Source organism: Ornithorhynchus anatinus, chromosome 6 (genome assembly GCF_004115215.2).
Source record: "Ornithorhynchus anatinus isolate Pmale09 chromosome 6, mOrnAna1.pri.v4, whole genome shotgun sequence".
Lineage (NCBI taxonomy): Eukaryota > Metazoa > Chordata > Mammalia > Monotremata > Ornithorhynchidae > Ornithorhynchus > Ornithorhynchus anatinus.
The window spans coordinates 42,933,542-42,956,158 of record NC_041733.1 but is presented as its reverse complement, the minus strand read 5'-3'; the positions used below and the strand labels follow the sequence as shown (position 1 = coordinate 42,956,158).

At 44.3% G+C, this 22,617-nt stretch overlaps 1 protein-coding gene across 2 annotated transcripts in view; it reads right to left on the bottom strand.

Moving 5' to 3' along the window:
• ATRX (ATRX chromatin remodeler) overlaps positions 1-22,617 on the bottom strand; it is a 158,256-nt gene that overhangs the window by 84,362 nt on the left and 51,277 nt on the right. For both annotated transcript variants that reach the window (XM_029067289.1, XM_029067291.2), the window contains exons 8-10: positions 19,880-19,947; positions 16,523-19,596; positions 11,624-11,696 (exon numbers count right to left, since the gene is read on the bottom strand). In XM_029067289.1, the coding sequence (XP_028923122.1) occupies positions 11,624-11,696; positions 16,523-19,596; positions 19,880-19,947 (3,215 nt within the window). The remainder of the gene's footprint in view (positions 1-11,623; positions 11,697-16,522; positions 19,597-19,879; positions 19,948-22,617) is intronic.

The following is a 22,617-nucleotide window of genomic DNA, read 5'->3' as shown; positions in this document are numbered from 1 at the left end:
AAGGTCCGGACACTCAAGGAAGAGTCTGCATCAGCCAAGTGAAGAGCCACAAACTAGCACATCCGTTGGATGAATTCCTGCAAAACCAACACATCACTCCCCCAAAATATCAATGTCAACATACATCCAATTCTCATGTAACACAAGGGTTACATTCTTGTAAAAATCTTGCATTAAGGGAAGCTCGCATTAAAGTACTCATCCGTTCTAATGCCCCGCAGACACACACTAGGAGTTCCTAATATCATGCGATATGCCAAGCCCAATCAAGCCTCTGTTATCAAAACAGAATTCCCTACTCCCTTTATCGCATTTTAGCCAAATCACGCACTGAAAATCCGCACTGTGGTCAAACAGTAGTACGCTGGTCAGTTTTTAAATAATGCCAGTTTTCACTACGTGTTTGACAGCACACGATGGCAGAATTGAGAGACGTCTTTCTCACAACACGCGTCTCTCCCCACAGAATGTGATGTGGTGCTAGACGAAACAGTTGTGTGCGAGCATGTGGCACTGACCAAAACATGAGTACCATAACGCTAGTTTTAAGGAAAATAACCCGAGTTCTAGAACTGCCCGTAATCTCGCTCTAAACTTCAAAAACTGAGACGAGTGGAAAACTCCAAATGAGATGAGAGGCGGAGAATGAACTGATTCCACATAATCAGCCAGACATTATCTGCCGAAGCTCGGTCGGGATCAGAGCTCCATCTTTTTCAGGCCAGTTATTAAAAACTGGGTTTAAGGCTGGCGGTAACTTGACTTTGTTTGGTCCCGAGATTTGGAGCCTGCTTTCTCACCTTCCAGCTGGAAATCCGTACCTTTTAGTACGACTACAGAGTTAAAGTATCCTTAATTTTTGTTCCGTGGCTAGCTCTTCGGAAGAGATTAATCTTGATATTCATTGTCCGTTGCCATAATCGATGTGAACCAAAGTGACTGAGGGGACCGAGAGAAAATCCATGCGTCAAATCCATGCGTCTTACCATCACTTGGCTTGTGATATCATCCCTAACGAGCCTGGATTAGTTATTTGAAACCTTTTGGGGTACCTACAGTCCTACTGATGCCCAAACTGCCTGTCGGTTCCCGAGCTGAACTTCTGATTCTGAGCTTCGGGGGAAAGAGAAGGAACTTCATATGCCTGATCTCAAATCAACTTGGCCAGTGATGGAACAGTCATCTCCTTATAGCTAAACCAATCACCAAAAACTTGTTTTCTCTTCAGGAAGACCCTCTGGGATCCAACCTCAGGAATGGAATGGATATCCCGCAATATTCCAGAGGAAAACCACCAACTGCTGAGATAGTCTTCCCACTCCAGTGCCTAAAAATCACGTGGTACAGTGGATAGAGCCCGGGCCTGGGGGCCATGGGTTCTAATCCCAGCTCCGACGTTTGTCTGCCGGGCAAGTCACTTCCCTTCTCTGTGCCTCAGTTACCTCCTCTGTAAAATGGGGGTTGAGGCTGGGAGCCCCACGTGGGACACAGGGAATGTGCTCAAGGTGATTGGCTTGTATCCACCCCAGTGCTTAGTACAGTGCCTGGCACATAGTGAGTGCTTAACAAATACCATAATTAAAGGTGAGGAGGGGGAGAGAATCAGAAGGGAAGCTTTTCACAGGCTCCTGTGGCTGGGCTTCCAGAATACCACTTTCCAAAACCTCTCCTCTGGGGATGCCGCTGCCCAATATTTTCACATCTCGCACTGCTTGCAGGGCACCAGAATTCCTTGCCCTCTCTGATAACAACCTCTCTCCTCCTGGACCCCTTCCCTCCACAATGGAAGGATGTTACTTTCTTTCCTTTTTCTCAAAAGCACAGAAAATCGGCCACTCTGATGAAGTAAGAGGGAAGAGTCCAGTGAACGCCAGAAGGATTTCCGGCTTTAAAATATGATGGGACCCACTACCTGCCCTATTATTTGATCTGATCTCATTGACCTGAAGCCTTTTTCTCCAAAAGAAATGATAATCAGAAAGACTTAATGTTCTATTTTGGCTGACGTGTGCTAGCCAGACAGCTTAAGCTATGATATTCTTCCACTCTCCCATGAAAATCAGGATTTTCCAACAATATGGCCTCACAAGATAAAATGCCGCTTCCAAGGAGAACGGTCAGGGCCAACCAAGAAATTGAAGCCAGGCCTCAGTTCTAGGCCAACTAATGAACTGAGAGCAAAATGGGTGAACAGCACCACTGGCTCCTGAAGAATTCGATCATACCAAATCTGAGGCCTTCGACTTTGTGATAAATGGAACCATATCGGGCCTCTCCTTAGAGGCGAGAAAAGGATATTCTTTGGGATGGGTGACTTTTCCTTTTCTGTGAAGATGACTGGACAGTCCCTAGCCCTGTCGGTAGAGCAGTGCTTTGAGTTTGCCCTCAGCCTTTCACTTCACTGCCGAATCGATCCTTGACCGACGAGGAGCTCTGAAGATACTAGACACATGGAATAAGATCACTCTCCCAACATCGAGAGCTCAGATGGGACGGCCAAATAAGATTCCGAGGGCAGTCACGGAGCCTTTTTATGAAGCCCAGTCAGGCCCGGAACCTCTAAGCCGACCAACCTGCTGAAATGCAACTAAACTTGAAATAGCTAAATTCTGCTTTTCTTGGGGAAGAGAAGTGTTCTTCCCACAACTCGGCAACAAGACACTTTAGGACGTTCTTCTTCATTGACTATTGCGAGTCTCAGAGACCCAAAGACATCCTTTGAAAGGCAGCTGTCTCCAGCAAAGCATCATTCTGAAGATCTCAAACTAGATTTGGGCTAGTGAACGTAGCGAAAGTATGGCTGATGTTTAGACTGCTTCAAGTTTCCTTTCTTGAAGAAAGGAGAAGTTATCCGGGAAACCAAGAACATTCTCTGGCTCGTTCTAGATCACTTACTTCAGATCACGCTTAGCATCCCAACTTTTAAGCTGCAACTCTATCAATCTTACTGAGTGTTTACTGTGTGCAGAGCACTGAAGCAAGCACTTAGGAGAGTACAATATAAAAGAGATGGTAGACTCACTACCTGAGCACAACAAGGTGACAGTCTAGAAGGGGAGACAAACATAAATTATTGTGGATGCATACGTAAGTGCTGTGGGGCTCAGGGAGGGGTGAAAAAGTGGTGGAAATCTAAGTTTTTAGGTAACACAGATAGGAGTGGGAGAAGAGGAAGTGAGGGTTTAGTTGGGAAAGGCCTCTTGGAGGAGGCGTGCTATTGGAAAAACATTAAAGGCAAAGGCTATGCCAGTCTGGCCCAAAACCTGGGCAGTGCGGGAGGAAATAGAAAGGAAAGAAGGGGCAGACTGTAAGCTCATTGTGGGCAGGAAACGTGTGTTATATTGTACTGTGTGCGCCACACACAGCAAGCTCTCGATAAATTCGGCTGACTGAATGAAATACAATCTAAACCATAAACAGCAAAGATCCGAAATATGATCAATAAATCAGAACTGGCGGGAAGAGCGGGTACTCAGCCACAGACGCCAAGCAAACGGCGTCTCAACGAATGCCTTACCACACCTTACACCCAAATCAAATGTGGCAGAGCACAGTTTGAAGGAACTGTGGCAAACGGAGCCGAAGCCGACGAGCAATTTAGGTCAAGCCGGTAAATCCAAGATCGCTACCAGTGTTTCTGGGGTCGCCCGGAAGTTAAAGGAGTGACTATCGTCTACTAAAATGAAATTACGGCAGTCTTGGATGCCGAGTTACTGAAATTTCAAAACGGTTCGCACGGGAATAGAAAACAAAAGAAAGTAATCTATTGCACCAGCTGCCTTTTAGAGAAGCTGCCAAACCCAGTAAAACGGCAAAAATGCACATATTTAGAAATAAGGCGGCCCAGGTCAAACTTCTAAATCTGGGTTTCGAAGGATATGAGAAATGGCCCTATCAGCCTGAGAACACAATCGCAAAATGAACCCATCACAATGGGACTTGCTCAGATAAACCCTAAATCCTTTTCATTCCTTTTCCCTCGGCCTTTTACGTGTCCCACTTTAAAGCGGGCCGGATGTAACCAAAGAATCGCTGTGGAAATATTAAAATTTTAGGTTAAGCTGTCTTGTCTTGCCCTGGAGCTTGCAAAACCAGAAAATACTTCATCATTCTCTTTCATATCTTTTCATTCAAACTCTCCCCCAAACCCTTTAAACATATAAAATGTAACTATTTGCATGCACCTTAAGGTATAAAATAGTAAAGTCTCAAAATACATGTTAAAATATACAGTCTGGAATATCATACATCAACATTGGCTAAACAATGAAATCAGACTCAAATCCGAACTCCACTGTAAGAAAAAAAATTAAGGGCTTCCAAGACGAGTGTTATCTTCCCATACCGTTCAAGTTGGGGGAAAAATATATTTTAGACATCACTTATGAATAGGGTATGGATTTTTAGTTTCAACCAATTCAACTTGGCTTCTCTTGTCCTTGCCTCCCACACCCCTGAAATACTTTTTAAAGACTAAACACCCCCCCAAAATAAAACCAACTTATTCTGATTCTGTCAAAACATTTTCATGGCCAAAACGGGCTTAAATAGGAATCCACCTGATTTCTGTCATAGTTGACATATCTTTTCGGTCCATTTCCACAATAGTTAAACTGCATGGTCTAGTGCAGCATGTAAAATGGGGATTAAGACTGTGAGCCCCATGTGGGACAGGAACTGTGTCTGACCCGATTACCTATCTGCCCCAGTACTTACAACAGTGCTTGGCACATAGTAAGCACTTAACGGATGCCATTTTTTTTTTTTAATTTGACACTCTGGTCAGGTGGTCTTTCGTTCTCGGGGATCCTGCTCCTTCTCATTCCACTGTAACATCCTCCGCTAATAACCAACAGTTGAATTCAGGGATGCCCCACAGTGTGATTTTAAGCCAGTCATTTAACTTTCTCCCTGCCTTAGTTTCCTCATCTGTACAGTGGGGATTACATAATTACCATTTCTCCTTCCTTCCCACTTGGGTTGTGAGACTCGGGTGGGACAGGGATCGGGTCCCAAATGATTATCTTGTATCTACCTCGGCATAGTACTTAACAGTATTATCTTTACTGATCATTTACTATTATTATTGCCCGTATTTTGTTTAGTACTCTCTCACTTTGTGAAAACGCTCTAGCTTTACAGTGCAAGCAGAATTTACCTTGGCTCGAACACCATCCCTTCGCTCTTTTGGCTCGCCATTTTGTCCATTTCAACAGGGCTCTGTTGGGCACTACTAACAGACTTTTACTCTGTCAGTACAAAGTATCTTTTTGCTGAACAACACGTGAAAAGTACCCTTTAGAATTAAATATTTACACATGCATACTTGAAAAAAACCACTAATTCAATATCCATTATCATTGGGACATTTTTACACTTGCCCTTTGATCATGTAACAATAGTCATCCAGACTGTTTGGAAATATATTTATATCCTATAGGTCAACTCTTTGGCTCTGGGGTCCACATGATAGCACTATGGGAAACTATACCTCACTCGGTATTCTTTGATTTAACAATCCATTTTCAGGGAACCAATCAAGAGCACACGGTTGGGTGTTCATCTATTCCGACGTTTTGGAATGACGTTGGAGTCCAAAACCCTGAATGAGGCCGGGTTGTCTTAATTTTGCCACGTATTCCAAATAAGCCGTAAATTTGGTAGTTTACTGAATCGCATGTGTAACTGGCCAACACCAAAAAGGAGTAATTTTACCAAGTAAACACATGCCACACCTGAAGTTGCATCTGAATCCAAGGTAAAACAAAACCCATGAGTGTAAATCTCATTTTTTCCCCTCCAAATTGAGACTTCATTTCCAAAGCCTATTTTAACTTTAAAAATCCATACCCTACCTTCAAAACTCAAATATAGGATACGCTCTTTAATCCATGTCATGCTACACATGCAACCCTAACCACCTTATGGTCACTATCTCAATAACTAGATGATTTCAAATTTGTTGATGCAAGTAGCTGTACTCAGGACAATAACATTTCTACCAAAGGTTCGGGCTAAAATGCATAAAGCCAAGCAGTGACCTCCGATTCACTTATATTAAAAAGACTTATCCCTAGAAATGCTTCCTTGTACTTCATTTCTTTGCACTGGACAACTATGTTAAGCTGGACTGGGAAATGAATTTTTATTTAGCTTGATCCACTTTTCCAGCAGGCAAGTTGGATTCCCCCGGCAAAACTTGGCCAACTTTTCCACGCTTCAGAATTCTTCCATTTTTCCACGCTTACAAATATTCCACTTTTAATTCCAAGCCGGGGCAGGTTCTCTCCCCTCCTTCGCCCCCAGATGATATTAACACATTTTCAAAATTTGAAGGGCTCGATGTTCCTCCTCTATTTACAGGAGTGTTTTTGTTAGGGAAAGAAAAATCTGGCAAGATAGGAGGAATGTGCATCACTATTGATTATAGTAAATCTGTGGCACGAAGGGTGGAAAGTCTGAGATACTAACAGAGAATGTTTGACTGGGGCTAGAAGTTCCTCATTAGATAGTTAATCAATTCAGTCATGGTTTAAAGCCATTTTAAACCACCTGTTTTACAAAGCAGCGTTGACTGCGAGAGCTGTTTTTCTTTTTGGAGAAGGCAACAGGAAAGTGAATGAGAAATGACTAAAAATAAATCTCAGAATGAAATCAGCATTAAAGAGAAATGTCTCTCACACTGAGTACCCACAGTTAGATTAGGACACTTGCCGAGCCAAACAAAATTATCTCCGATAAAAGGGAACAAATTAATATCTCAGAGTAATTCTCTAGAGCTCAAAATTACATTGACCTTTGAGGCAAAAGCTGTGCCTCAATCAGGTTAAGAAGGATCACACAAATTAACAAATGTTCAAATCTGAGAATTAAAACAAGGATGGATACACATTTACCAAATCCGCTATTTCACTTTGGAACCTCAAGGTGACAACACATGAAACAAATTATAACATCGGAGAAAGGGTATGCGCATTTAAGATCATATGGGGGAATATTTTCAAATCCACAGTACTTTGAGTCAACAGATAAACAATACTTACCAGTCCAATCTCAGAGAACTATTAAATAGCACCATTTTTGCCACTCTCACAAAGTATCCGGCACTTTTAAAAATCTCATTTAACTAGATAGAGGCAAAAGTGAGTTGTGCTAAGAAAATTAAATGACGGAAACCATTGTGGAAATACGCAAATCAACTTTCCAGGGAGGAGGCCAAGATGAATTGGAAAGAGATGAAAATGACCATAATGTGGCATATTCATTGACAAGAAATTAGCCAAAGGCTTAAATTATCGCACAGTCAGGAATTGTGTAGCAGGGATGAATACCGGCATTTCGGGGAAATTTCATTGCGCTTTTGGCCGTAAGCTGTGCTGAAACCAAATACGCATTCAGCAGAATTTCTTAGTTAACGTACACAAAATCCAGGGGCTACAGATTTCCTCCCAAACTTATTCTGGAGTCGCTGGGCATGATGCAATCATCGGCAGAGGTTCCTCATGCCAAAAGACGGCACGCACCGAAAAAACCCCCGCGTAAACCGCCGAAGCTAGCGGGGGGAAGGACGCGATCGTCTGCAAGGGCTCTGTTCACAAGAAGGCTGTGTCATCTACTAGGTACAAGCGTAGATTTGGGAATCATAAGCCTCTGGTCCTACTGCCGGTGATCCCGCTCACTCACTGGGGACTCTGGGGTTCTCCTAACGGCCACAGAGAGAAAGTAGGCTCCTTACATTGAAGGGGTGGAGGAGAAAATGTCGTGGAAGGGCTCTGGGCCAGCTCCCGTAGGTGGCTCATCTTATGTTACAAAATCATCATCATCATCATATAAAAACAAAGGACAGCACTAACACTTTTAGCCAGTTGCTGGTTTTGGCAAGATACTCATCAATGGAACTCCCATATGATGCGCCGTAGTCTAGGTCCACCAAAATCGAATTTCTAATATTTCTCATACTGGTAGAAGACCTAAGCGCAACATATAATGCTTCAACAACTTTTTTTTTACATTTAGGTGAACACCGGCCTACCATCGCCGAATTCTGACCTTCCATATTGCTGGACAATTTTAAATTCCGGCCTTAATCCCGCTAAATACTTATTGATCCTTGCCGGAACGAGCATCTTTTACCCTTCTGAATATGTAGCTCGGAACTAAACTGTACTAAGTTATGCTTACGCTGGCCTGAAAAACAAAATCTGGTCTCATCTCAAACCATTCTCCATGGAAATCTGTAAAAGACCTTACGGGATTTTAATGTACTTGTCAACAGTTGCGAGCGAGACATGCCTATCCTGGGTAATTGGATCCATTATTGAATAGTGAGAAATCCTCCAACATTAAAAGAGGATTTACACTGATCGGGGCAGAGTTTTGAGCAGGGACAGGAAAGCAAATGAAAACTCCAATCAATTTCAAATGAACTGTTCTAAAAGCGATTGGGTGCCTTGAATGCTCTAGGACAAATCACAATGTAAACAACATTGGTGAAGTTGGATTGGCATTATCATCTGCTTGATCGAAAGCACAAAATCTGACCTAAAAAGAGCAAGGAGTTGATCAGTTGTGCCAACAGGAAAATACTCGTCTTCTAATCGCAAGACAAGAATAAGCCCGTTACAACGGCAGAGAATGCTCTCCAGATGAGGGAATGTAGGATTGTAAACATCAACCAGTACCATCGCTGTTATTTTGTAAACACACATAGGATGTCCAAAGTTACAAATTCAACTTGGAGGCTAAAATCCAAAAATCGAAAGGTTAAGTAGGGAGGGAATAGTGAGTGCTATTCGTTTTATTAAAATATATGCATCTATTTATATCCATGAATATATTCAGGAAATAATTACATGTGTTCTAAGGCCTAAGGATGGTAAAAAAAAAATTCCTATAACAGAAATGTAATATACCCGCAAAACATTTAACTGCCTTAATTCAATTTAAAAGCCTACATATAAATTGTCGGACTTGCTTCGGTTACAGTGCCTTCTTTCACCAAGCACCAAATTGCCTACCAACTGAACTGACTCTTCTTCCAACAACCCCGAGGCCTGACGGATAGACCAGGGGTCCGGAGGAGGGGAGGGACGGTCAGAAGGACCTGGGTTCTAACACCGGCTCCGACACTTTGTCCGCTGTGTGACTCCGGGCAAGCCGCTTACCTTCTCTGTGTCTCAGTTACCTCCCCTGTAAAACGGGAATTACGACCGGGAGCCCCATGTGGGACGTGGACCGTGTCCACCCTGATCAGCTCGTATCTGCCCCAGCGCTGCGTACAGTGCCTGGCACACAGTTAGGCGCTTGACAAGTACCATTTAAAGCAAAACAAAACCAAAAACCTCAGCATTCAACCCTTCGATAAAGGATGCATTACAATTCAAATTAAATGCTTGAACGAGAAAAATGTTTTACAAAGATTTATTTCAACCAACAAATACTCAGAAGCATACTGCATTAATACACTATTTACCTCTTTAATAAACAAGAACACTGCAAGCAAATTACAGTACTACTAAGAAGGTAGAAGCAGAAATCAAAATGAAACAAAACAGATACACAAAGTAATAAAAGAGCATACAGCATACCGTCTGTCATATTATGACCCAATCACAAAATGCAAGCTAGCAAATAGAATTCCAGGATTTGATCATGCCCTGGATGCAAACTTTCAGAATCATTTAGTGCACATTCAAATGTAATCAAATGAGCTGCCTAGTGTGAACTGTGCGATCCAGTACGTACACCCTAAATAAACCCTGGCTATTAAATCTCCCTCTTTGGCCTGGTAAAAACGAAGCAACTTTCTTGCCGGGGACCTCAAAAGACTGTTACTCTTGCATCGCTGAAAAAAATCTACCTTAAAATCCCACTGGAAATTCTCGTTATAAAATTGTGAAATGTTGTAGCGGGTCAGTGGCACCATTTTCAGTTCTATGTACACCATGGAGCTGTAGGCAAGATTTACCAATAAAATGCCCTACCTTCCCAGAGAGAAAGTCTCCGGATATTTCAGAGTTGAAATTGCGATTCATATTGTGTTAGTTCAAACTCAACTGCAGATTTAAAAAAGCTCCCTCATGGCATTCTGCTGGCCACCTCCCCTAAATTAAGGCTTATGAACCAAGGATGAACTGGACTAAGAAAATACTCATCTTTGAGTAGTAAATAACATCGCTGTCAGTTTTGTCATTTGTAGTAAAAGGTTTCTTTGAGAGAAATGTGTGACAGAGACTTTCTCTGGGTGTTCTTCATAGATGGAGAGTATAGAGAAAGCCCAACTGTTACTAAATCACGACTGCAAGTGTTTCAGTGATCCCACACTGTGACCCCCCTATAGGTGGATTTCTAGCTCTAATCAAGATTAAAAAAATAAGATTTTGATCTTACTTCAATAAAATGCCTCTCGGTATTTTGCCAAACAGAACTGGTGGCTGTGTTTTCACAGTCTGTATTTAAAATAAGTTTCCCATAGAGAAAACTCTCACTCTGTAAGGCGCAGACCTAAATGTGAAGCACCGACTTCACCTCTTTGCACAATCTCAACCTACCGGTGAACGGCAACGAAAAGCACTTAACCTCCCATCCCGCTGAATGCTATTTAGCCACCACGTTAAACGCCACGAACCCAGTGGAAATAAAGGGCGAGGCTGTGAATTTCTTTGTTACCAGCGATTACGTGAAGTAAAGACATTGGAGCAGAAAAACAGACAACATTAGTGTTGGCGAAACACAATTACAGTACAGCTAACCCCACGACGTTTACTAACTTCAAAGAGTGAGCTTCTGAAATAAAATTTAAAAATGTTGCTCAAGAGAGTCAAACGAATAACTCCACCTTTACAGATTAGGAACCACCATTAAATGTTTGTCCCGGTATGCCCCTTGACTGGGTCAGCTCATGCACTGGCATAAATGCTGACATTTCACAGGTCACTGTGTCTCCCAAATCAACGTGCGCTTCAGCTGAAAGCCAACGCTGAACGCACAGGATGGGAAGGAGTTTAAAAACAACGGCTAATCCATCTTCGGCCTCTCAGAAAACCATTCGGGTTAAAGCACCGTATTAGGGAATTTAAATGGAGGTGAGTTTAAACCTGTCTTGAAAAGGATCTCCTTTTACGACCCTTCGAGTTCCTCCATTTTCGGGTTCCCTAACCAACGGGAGGAGATTTCAATGACCAGATCCACCAGGGTAGCGTGAGAGACCGACTACGAAAGGAGGGCGATACCGGTCTCACCGGTCTCCAATATCTATTTATGTCATCTGGATTCACAATTGATCATGAACAAGTTTTCTGCCTGCCCGGGATTAAATCTCTCTCTCAGAAAAGTGGCCACAGTTTACATGGGAACATAAAACCGACAGTGCTGCGATGCATTTATAACGCACCCTCTGCAAGGGGTGTAAATGCTTCTAAAGATTTATTTGCGCTTTGTGTTTCTGAGTTTTGGCCCCTGTTTTCTGGCCTTTCCTTCCAACTTGCGGGAAGCCTGTGAGCAAGTCTTTACAAGGCAGGCAGTCCTGGTTTTGACACCCTGCTTGCTGTTCCGTTGTTCTTGTATGCGCCCACGCCTAGGGGGTGTTATAATCTTTTTAAAGTCCTTACGGATGGAATCATACCTATTCTCAGGATCATCGTCATCATCATCATCATCCATGGTGACAGGCACCGATTTAGTCTCTGCTTCATCTCCTTAAAAAAGAAAAGTTGAGGCACATTTAAAGGAGAGAAATCATCCATTGGCCCAATGGAAAACAGTGTATATATCACAATATTTTTTTTTCAGAACCACACCTTGCAAAGTTAAACTGAATTTTCCAACAAAAATAAATTTTATTCTGCTCTTCTAGGAGGAAAAAGAAAAGAAAAGGGGGGTGGGGGGGAATTGGCAACCCAAGACCAAATGGGATGCGATCAGCTGACTCCTGTCAAGAGGAAGGGCGGGTGCCATTTCTGATCATAACGTGCCAGACTCTGAAGCTCAGAACTGAGGAAGGAGTAAGGTCGGCTGGCAAAAATATGCTGAAGATACAACCTCTCCGAGTTTCATTGTAGAGACCGCATTTGTTTCACAGCTTAATTGGCTGCCGTGTATAAATAGATGCCCCAGGACTCGTTTGTCCAAGCGGACGGGCCAGGATGATGGAAGACAACCGCCTGATCTCAGACTTTAGACTGTAAGTCCTCTAGACGGGATGCTTGTTGTGGGCAAGGAATGGGCCGTTTCTCCCAGGCCCTCGGAGCAGTGCTCTGCACACAGTAAGCGCTCAGTAAATACAAATGACGGACTTGGAACTGGAAAAGAAATGAGCCAGAGGTGGCCCGGCCAGGGCTTTATGGAAAAATGCAGCATTCTACGGAGAACTCCCTGCACCACTCTTGGTGTGAACTTGGTTAGGCACTCTCGATAACTCTTGCTTTTCTCACTGACCAGGAATCCCCAGCTGGTTTTCGTCTACTCTGCTGGAAACAGGCTGGGAGGCTACTCTTCCCTCTGTGGGTCGGGCTCAGAGATGTGAGCCACGGCACCAAGGCAGGGTGGGCAAAGGTGCCCGCTGGCTTGTCCTGAATTTGCAAGTTCTGGTCCCGTGACTGGAAATGTGGCTGTACCAACTAGGTTTCCCGGCCTCTTCAAGAGTTGGATCCAAACAATGGACTGGAGAGAGGCCGGAAGCCGGAAGGCCTAATGGGGAGAACAGGAGCCTGGAAGCAAGAGGTCCTCAGCTCCGGCTCTGCTACTTGCCTGCTGTGGGACCTTGGGCAAGTCATTTAACTCTGTCCCTCAGTAACCTCATCTGTAAAATGGGGATTAAGACCGGGATCCCCGTGTGGACGGGGACTGTGTCTGACCGATTAACTTATATCTACCCCAGTGCTTAGTCCAGTGCCTGGCACATAGTGAGCACTTAAATACCATTAAAGAAATGTTTGAGGATGTCGGTGTCACACTACATAGTCGAGCTGGGGGCACTTGGCACCCAGGGCAGGCTCTCCACCATTTCCTTCAAACCTTCTCTTCCTACCCTTCTGAGCGATCCCCAGATCCTGGCAGAACCCGGGTTGAGTGGATACGGTTTTGGGGAATTCCACCCTGAAGGTGGGGGCTGCAGCTTGGGGGAATCCATCACCTTGAGCCTGATTTGATCATTTCTGAGTTCATTTCTGATTTCTTTCTGGTGGGGTCCCCGCGGAGGGAGGTACTGAAAGAGTCAGGAGGGAGAAGGCCAGAACAGAGAGAAGATGATGAACTTGCAGAGGGAACGCCTGGCTTAAACCCAGAACTCCGGAGCGCCAAAGCGGAACCTTAATATCTATCCTCGGGGTGGGGGCAAAGGACAAGGAAGAAGGGTAACTGCTTGCCCAACGTGGGCAGAGGCCAGGAGTTGTAAGCCAAAGTGGCAACGTACGCCAATGTAAGTCATAATGAGCAGGGAACGAGTCCTCTATTTCTGTTGCAAAGTATTCTCCCAAGCTGTCAGCACGGCGCTTTGCACATAGTAATCACTCAATAAATCCCACTGATTGATCTTGCTAAGCCAAAGTGGCAATACCAATCCAACACCAATACCATCCTCTAGACCGTGCACAGGGAGAGTGAGGAGGAGAGGGAAAGGACTCAGGAATCGACCTCCGACGTGCTCCACACGTGAGTGGCAGGTTCAAAGGAGCTCACGTCACGGGGCTGGAGGGCAGAGAGGAGAAGACTGGCCCGGGAATGATCCTGTTCTGGGCTAGGATAGTGGAACGAGCCTCTGCCTCTGAGAATCGGATACTCTTCCACCTGTTCCTATGTCTTAAGAGCCTCGGTTTGGGGGAGACTTGTCAGAGGACAGCCAACCATTTTGTCCCGCTGTGATCAGGGAGATAAGGTCAGGCTTGCTCCTTCCAGCTGCCGGTCTAGTCAACAGAGTCCTTCTCTAGGGGGAGGAGACTAGAAGGTGATGAAACGGGACAAAGAGAACTCCACCTAGGGATACCGTAAGCTTCGTGACAGCAAGGATCACGTCTACCAACTCTGCGGTACTGCAGATATCAATACCAGTTTCCCAAGCGCATAGCACGGTACTCTGCGCACAGTAAGTGTTCGATAAAGATCGCTGATGGATCGGTTGATTGAATAGCTTTCAACCCGATCTCACTGCACTCAGAGGCCGAGAACTCTCCGGGCCGACTGATCTGCAGACCCTTCCGCATTATGATCCGACATGGCCCCGACCCTTGGAGAATGCGTTTTTGAATGGTATCAATGACCGATTCTTCTTCACCCCTGGTAGCGTGCCAGGCAACGACGACACCTTCGGTTGCCTTAACCAGCCAAAGACAATCGAAGAAGGGGTGGGGTGGGGTGGAGGGGAGAAGTGGCTGAAATGAATTATGGGTCTGTAGCGGTGAAGATAAAGCTTGCAGTTTCTCTTTTGTTCTTGCTTTCTGCCACTATTCCGGCCTCCCCGAGTACCCCCGTTACCCAAAGAGAGGCATCACCAAAGCAAAACAGCTGGGAGAGGATGGGGAAGGCAAGATTCAGGCTGACGCCGACCTTGAAAGCAAGCAAAATGTCTCCCCATGGAGCTGGAGGAGAGGGAGGGGGTGCCAGACTCCCCCACCTACCCCCACCTGGCCCCCAAACCTATCAGTCCTGAAAATATTGGAGATTCCTACTCGACAAGTTACAGTCCTCGATCTAGATCTTTCATCTGTACCATCTTTGAAATACCATGCACCAAACCTCCCTTCCTAATTCTTTCCCAAAACGGGGCCCAAGAGTTTTCCATTTATGCTCCATTAGCCATTTGTTTCTTAAACGGTGCCAGGCATTAATGGGCTTTAAGTTTTGCCATTTTTATCTCGGTCTTCCAAACAATTGCTCGTTACTTAAAGGAATAAACAGTTTCATCACATCTTGGAATCTTTTGTATAAAACAATGCGCTTATTTGGGGCAATCATAAAAATGAGCTCGAAAACCAGCTCTGCAAGGGCAGAGCGCAATAAAAGTTCAAAGAACAGCTGTAAATAAAATCTGATTTGGGAGATTTTCAGCAGAAATCTTATTATGCCGTGACGTGAAGCGATTTCCAGTGTTCTATGACATGTTCTCAGCACATAACCGAATACATGCTGCTCACTGTGAACCCAGCCAGTGACCCACGTGGATAACAACTGAAAAGCGGCAACCTAACATCTAGTTTCCATCACTGGATCTGCTGGGAAAACAAGACTCTGTGTCAAAGGAAAAAAGGGAGAATTCCGCCCTCTAAAATTAATCAATTTACATGGACTAAAGTTGGAAATCCTCAAGCGGAGAAGTTACAGAGGACGGGGAATATTTGCTGTGGCACCTCTGGCATCTGTTAAGCACTTACTATGTGCCAGGCACTTTACTAAGCGATGGGGTGGACGGTCTCGATCCCCACTTTTACAGATGAGGGAACCGAGTCCTTGAGAACTTCAGGGACTTGTCCAAAGTCACACAGAGCAGAGAAGTGGGGGAGCCGGCATTAGAAGCCAGGTCCTTCTGCCTCCCGGGACCGTTCTCTAGCCAGGGGGCCACGCTGCTTCTCTAGGCAGCAATCTACGTAATTTAGCAATCTAGTTACTGCAATCTAGGCAGTGAACATTTCGGAATAAAAACTCTACACCAGATTCATCCTAACTCTCGAATATGCCCCACGTTCTCAAAATACGTCTACCTAAAACACAAAATGGTTTAATCAGAATTGCTTCAGGACAGCTTCTTTACCAGGGCAAGGGACTGAAGCCCAGCTGCTTTAAGGAACTGGTCAAAGAAATGAAGTTTTAGGCAGAAACATCTGCTCTACTCATCAACAGCTTGATGATGGACTGAGGCAACAGGTGTCAACGTAGCTAACTGAAATTAATTCGGAGGATTTCATGGAACACAAAGATAATCTGACCGATTTGAAAAAACGCATGTGCATAGCAAAGTAGTTAAACCTTCACATGCCATGTTATTAAATCATCACTCGATACCCATCTCCATTACAACGCTCGTCTCAATCGGGCCTGCTGGCGGCCTGTCTGTTTTTCCGTACCAGTTCCTGCCAGGTATTCGCCCCACAGACAGAAGCGATTCGGCACGAGTCGAACAGAGCCAAAGCACAGTGGAATCCCCGGCTCATTGGATTTCCAAGCCATATAGGGCAAAAGTGGCTCGAGTGTTTTCTAAAAGTGGCGGTAATGGGAAAAGAAGAACCATGGCCAACTAAAGAAAAGGAGTCGCTTATGGGTCGGAAATGACCCCTGCATTTTTCTTTAAAAAAAAAAAAACCCTAAGAAGAAAAGGATGAGCGATTATCCCTTACTACCTCCCTTGTCCATGTGGCAGGGAACACATCTGCCCAACTCTACTGTATTGTGCTCTCCCAACCGCTTAGCACAGTGCTCCGCACATAGTAAGCCCTCGATAAACACCACCGATAGGTATCGTTACACACGCCGATGAATGCCGGCGGCAAAGCAAGACTGTAAAAACATTGTTTAACTATCTTTTTTTGCACACCTGAAGACTGGCAAAATCCAACATTTGAGGACAGGATTAAGTTCTCAGTCACTGGCTTAATTTTCTGCTCATCACTGCTTCCCTCGCCTGCTGAGTTCTGGTCATCGTCGCCCATTTCTTCGGAAGAGGAGGAAGTGATGTCTTGCTGCTTTCTGGAATTTCTCTTCTCCTCTTTCGTGCTTCCCTTTTTGGCATTCTTGGCTGCGTTTTTTTTTTCCCTCCGCTTCCTCTCGTCTTCGGAACAAATCTCGTCGGGTTCGGAAGATGCTGACGAGCCGCCGGGCAATTCTTTGGAGTTCCGACCGACATTCTGCTTTCTTCTCTCCCTGGATTCTAGTCTTTTTCTTCTCGTCTCGTCAGAGTAGTCACAACTGTCTTCTTTTATTGGGGACTTCTCCGCGTCAGAAGATGAACTGTCCTCCCCCTTCTTAGAACTCCTCTCGTTGGCCTTCCCCCTTGTGGCTTCTTTAACGGACGGCCCCGTGGAGTTCTTTCTGTCTTCCGAAGAATCGCAGCTCTCCACTTGCTCTGATGACCTGTCGGCGTCATCCAATAACTTATCTTTTTTTTTAGAGGTCCTCTCTCTCAACTTCCTGCTTTTCGTTTCCATCTCAGGGGTGCCCTTCCCGGACGACACTTGGTCTTCCGGAGAATGGCAGTTCTCTTCTTTCCCCGGGAACTTCTCGGCGTTGTCTGACGACGATCCGTCCTGCTCCCTCCTGCTGCTTTTCCTCCTCGAGCTTTCTTTCACTTCGATTCCTTCGTCCTTCTGCTTCTTTTTGTCTTCAGAAGAGTCACCGCTCCCCTCGTTTTGGTGGGGTGGCTCTTCAGCCTCATCGGATGACCCATCGCGTGCCTCCTTACGGCTGGGGGGCCGGAGGCTCTGCTTTTCTTTGCTTCCTTCTTTTTTCCCTCGAGGGGAATTGCAGCTCCCCTCTTTCTCTCCGGCCCATTTGCCGGAATCGTCAGACGAATCACCCTGTTGCTGCTTCTTGGATCTCGACACCCTTAACTCTGCGTTTGGCTTCCCTTTGTCATCCGTGCCGTCGGAAAAGCCGGAGCTCTTTTCTCTCTCTCGAACCTCAGCGCCGTCGGATGACGATTCGTCCTGCTCGTTCTTGGAATTTCTCTTCCTCTCTCGCTTACCTGCCCCTTTTTTGCTTTGCTTTTCTTCTTCAGAAGAATCCAAACTCTCTTTCGTGGGGCACTTCTTCTTGGATTTTTTGGCAGGCCGGATTTTGCTCATGCTTTTGATCTCTCTTTCTAGCTCCGAGTCATAATTGGAGGAATCTGAATGGTTCTGCCGTTTCTTCTTAGCAGTTGTGGAGTTTTTCGTTGCCGGCCCCTTCTGGACGTCAAAATCCGAACCGGAGGTGGAGCTTTTCCTTTTTCGCTTTCCTTTGTCGCTTTTCAGGGCCTCGCTCTTTGGGTCGCCCGAAGTGGCCTTCTCAACCCTCCCCTGGGTTTCGTGGGCATCGGTGTCGGAGGAACTGTGACTCATCATGGCCACCTCCTTGAGGACGGCGGGCATCTCGTCGGAATCTGAACTCTGATCCACAGCTTCTAGCGGTTTGGATCTAGGCTGCTTGTTCGGTTTAGGGCTACCCATCGCGACCTCCGAAGAACCGCGTTTGTCCTTTTTCTTTACCTGCCCGGGGGGCTTCCGTTTACGTTTCTCGTTGTACGCATCGTGGCCTTCCTCTTCAGAGTTGGATGTCACTGGATTGTTTTCGGCCTGCCGCCTTAACGGAGTGGTCTTGACCCGTGGGGACCTCCTGAGGTCAGGTTCCTCCACCAAACAGGGAACGTCATTCTCAACTGAAGGCTCGTCATCAGTGCTATGGCTTTCTTTTCCCGGCGCGCCGTTCTCGGACTTGGGAGTAGCAGCAGGATTCTGGTCATCTTCCTTTTCTTGCGACACATCCTGACATTCGGTGGCTTTGACTGGGGAATCAGAGAGGGAAACGGGAGTTAATTTAACATACAGTTCTTTCGTTACTTTTGCCGTGGCTTTTAACTTGATACTGCCTCTGCTGTCTCTGGAAGCCGCGTTGGATTTTGTCGGGCTCTCTGTGACGCGTTCCGTTCCGCTACCGCCGTCGCCCTGAAAATCTGCGGCACTCTGGACTTCCATAGCCGACTCCAGATTCTCGAAGATGTCTTCGGGGACTGAAGAAGGGACAGACACAATGTCCATGTCTAAGGCCTCCGAAGTGTTGGCTGGCTCATACTGCGGCTCTTCGTTTGAATTCGATTTCCTGTCTTCGCGACTGGTGCTCTTGCTTCCCGCTTTGGGCCCTCCCGGAGCACTCCGATCCGTGGTCTCAGGATGAGCCTTTTCCGACGGTTTCTCGTGTAACTTGGGCGTGCTCTTGTCTTCTGACTCACAGTGGTTTTTCTCTACCTTTTTTGCTTCAGTTTCTGGTTTAGTATTTTCGGTTTCACGCTCTTTGGTACTTTTCTCCTTGCTTTGAACATCCAAAGCCTGAATCTCCAAATTTAGACCATCTTCCAACGCCAGGTGCGCCTTCTTGATGTCACTCAAAACGGATTTAAACGCTTTCAGCTGGCGGAGTTTCACGTTTGAGTTCAATTCCGAATTATCGGCCGCTTGCTTCAAAAACTTTACAAAACTAGAGTTCATATTCGCTGTGGTTTCGATCAGTTTTTTTGCCTTTTTAAGCATGTCTTTTGGCACCACGAGTGCTGTGTAAGAGTAAGTTATGGAGCCAGAGTAAGAATCGTTGAATTTTTTTTCTTCTCCATTACAATTTGCATTATTTTTCTTTGGAGAGAATTTGTGCGCATCATAGATTTTATTACTCTTTTCGTTTTCAACTTTCATCTTCTTTTTGCTCTGCTGCAATAACTGTTCTAAATTCTCAAACACGCTGTCACAGGCAGTGACCAAGTCCAGTAAAGGCTCTGGGTGGCAAATGTAGCAATACCATTGGTTGTTTTCATCCATTATGGCCGACAGCTCTTTTCGGCCCAGGTTACGCAATATGCATTTTTTGCAGAAGGCATTATGGCAGAAGTCGCAACAAATCAAGTTTCCACCTTCCGCGCACCATCTGAAATGTCGAAAAGGTACAACGTTATTCTCAATGAAGCGAGAGGACGGCTTGACGCTCAGAACATTCAGTTTGCTAGTCAGCGATGCATTTCGTATGAAACACCAACGGGACAGAGTTTAGAACTGATTCGGTATAGATACGTCACCAGCTTTACACTTAACAGAGGTGTGGGCTGAGAGAGTTCATTAAAAGGATAATTCATAATTACAGAACAGGTGTCCGTACTGGTTAATGAAGCAAGAATCGATGAGTATCGTTAACGCTGTCTTCCTATACCTACCTACACTGTTCATCCATTCCATCAGAATCACGGCTAATGTCATCACTCATGTAATATTTGTAGCAATTCTATCAAAACAAATTAATATTTTTTCTAATTAGTATCATTTATGTGATTATAACATTCACAAAGGAAAGGCTTATAAAACCATTAAGTTATGATAGCCTATTCTTCTCCATCTCAAATCAAGGTGGAATGCTACTTACTCCAAAAATTAGACAAACAATAGAGGTTTTACACAGTAATGTAACAAAGGCAGTACTAACCAACTACCTCAAGAAAGTGACAGGAAAAGATATTATCCTAAAAAAAACAACACTGAAAGACAAAAAACGCATCTAGCAATATAAGCCTTGATGTGTCTAAACAGCAGGCTGAAAGCAAAATGAAATTACAGGGCATTATGGAGGTCGTGTTTCTTTTCATTTTAGGAACACTAATTCCTGATTACACCTTTCCAGTTGTATACACTTCAAACTGTATTAAGGCTAATAATTAAATTACCCAAAAACCATTCATTGAAATTTTGGCCCCTTTGTCTTGAAATGAGAAAAAAAAAACCAAAAAGGAAAAAGAGCTAAGAATCTGTCCTACTGTTAGTCACTGCTTTTAAGGCAACGTTCTGACACTACTACAAAAAAAAATGTCCTTAATTGTTTCCTATCAATATTACTCTTGGGAATTCTTACGATTTTCAAAGAAAAAAAAAAATTGAGGAAAAAGCACATTGACCCTGAAACAGTTTTGCTGGTGGTGATCTGGAGAGTGGATTTTTCTGAGCAACATGTTACGTTTTCTCCTCCTGTTGCTCATCTTCTAAAACCTCCTCCCTTCTTTAGGAGTTCGACAAGAAAAATAAAGAGGAAGAGTGTGAAACTCAAGTCTGATGTTCTGATGTCTGAATGAGGCACTTCCACACTGATTGCTAAAAACAGCCTTTTTTGTCCTTCAATACATAGTTTATGCCCTATCTCCCATCAAACTGAAGTCAAAGTGAATACTGGGATTTTGCTACTTAAAACTCGATCCAATTAACCCCCAATATTTAGATGGGTTTGGGAGAGGATGGGACAAAGACGGCCTATACAGCAGAAGAAAAATGAATGGATTTAAAGAAATGCCCTTTCGTCATATCACCAGTGTGATTCAAGTATGGAGTGAAACAGGTTTCATTTTATACTCCTCCTGTCTAAATTTGTCGGTAAAATTGTCCCTTTAAATCTTCCCAATCAGACAGCTTTTACAGGAAGAGCTCTGCCAAGAAGTAGAACTGTTTCTCCCCTCAACAATCACGTGATTGAGGTTTGCTTTCTTAAAGCAGGATAAAACCAATTATGTCTTCAAGCCAATTATGTTTTTCACTTGCTAGCAGTAATACGAGCATATAGAAACCACACATCTGATTAAAGGCATGGCCACATTGTCCGAGAAGCAGGGGTGAAGTATCGAATTATCAGGAATTCTGAAATAGTTGGAGTCCAAATTAATTAAAATTCACAACACCCTCTGTGTGTTCCTATACACACACACACATGGAAATAGCCCCATCTACACAGCTTTGTGATGACTATATGAACATATAACATAACACATATACTCATTACAAAGCTGTATAGATGAGGCTATTTCCAAACGTGTGTGAATATATGTGTTATGTGTTCATATAATACATAATCTGTATAAATGTGGCCATTTTCAATTTGCTACAAATTTTAAAAAGTTAAACAAAGTGCTGGCACCAGAGGAGTTTAATTTGAGGTTTCACATTGTATGTATAGGCCTACTTCCTCCACCATGGAAGTTACATTTCTGCAAGGCCCTCGGTAAAACCAAAATTATGTGGCCTCAAGAACTGCATCCATGGGAAATAATGTACTATTTCAACTGTTTTCTCTCTTACTGGAAAAATTTAAGGTTGAGGAAGACAAAATTTGAAGTGAACTATTGCAGTTCAGTTATCAATCCTCATCAGCACCTCACTGAAACCAATTTGCTTATCCTAAAATCAGTTTCCTAGAAACACTGAGAGTTAAATATTTGTGATTGGTCCCCTAATGCCAATGAAGGCCTAAAAACAGACTTTCCCCAGGTTCCTGGATCTGCTTTAAACGACAATTCTACAAGAGTCCCGTCTTAATTTCCCCAACACATTACGGTAACAATGTCCCCGTTCTTACACACAATCTAACCAAATCATGTACAGAAAATGAGTTTTTTAAAAAAAAACAGTGAAAATGGCTGTATGAATAATCTTATTACATATGTTTTTATGGTATTTGTTGAGCGCTTACCATGTGCCAGGCATTTTCCAAGCATGAGGTAAATACAAGCTAATCAGATTGGAAACAGTCCATGTCCCACATGGGGTGCACAGACTTAATCCCCATTTTACAGATGAGGGAACTGAGTCACTAAGAAGTTAACTCACTTGCCCAAGGTCACAAAGCAGGCAAGTGGTGGGGACAGGACTAGAAACCAGGGCTTTCTGACTCCCAGGCCCATGCTCTATCCACTGGACCACATTGCTCGTCATACAGATGCAGATATACGGATTATCTCACAGTTCTTCAGTGAGATCAATCAGTGAAGCAGTCAGTGGTATTTACTGAGCACTTACTGTGGCAGAGCACAATACAAAAGAGTTCAATCGTATTTACTGAGCACTTACTGTGTGCAGAGCACTGTTCTAATCGCTTTGAATTGGTAGACACATTCCCTGCCCACAACAAATTTGGTCT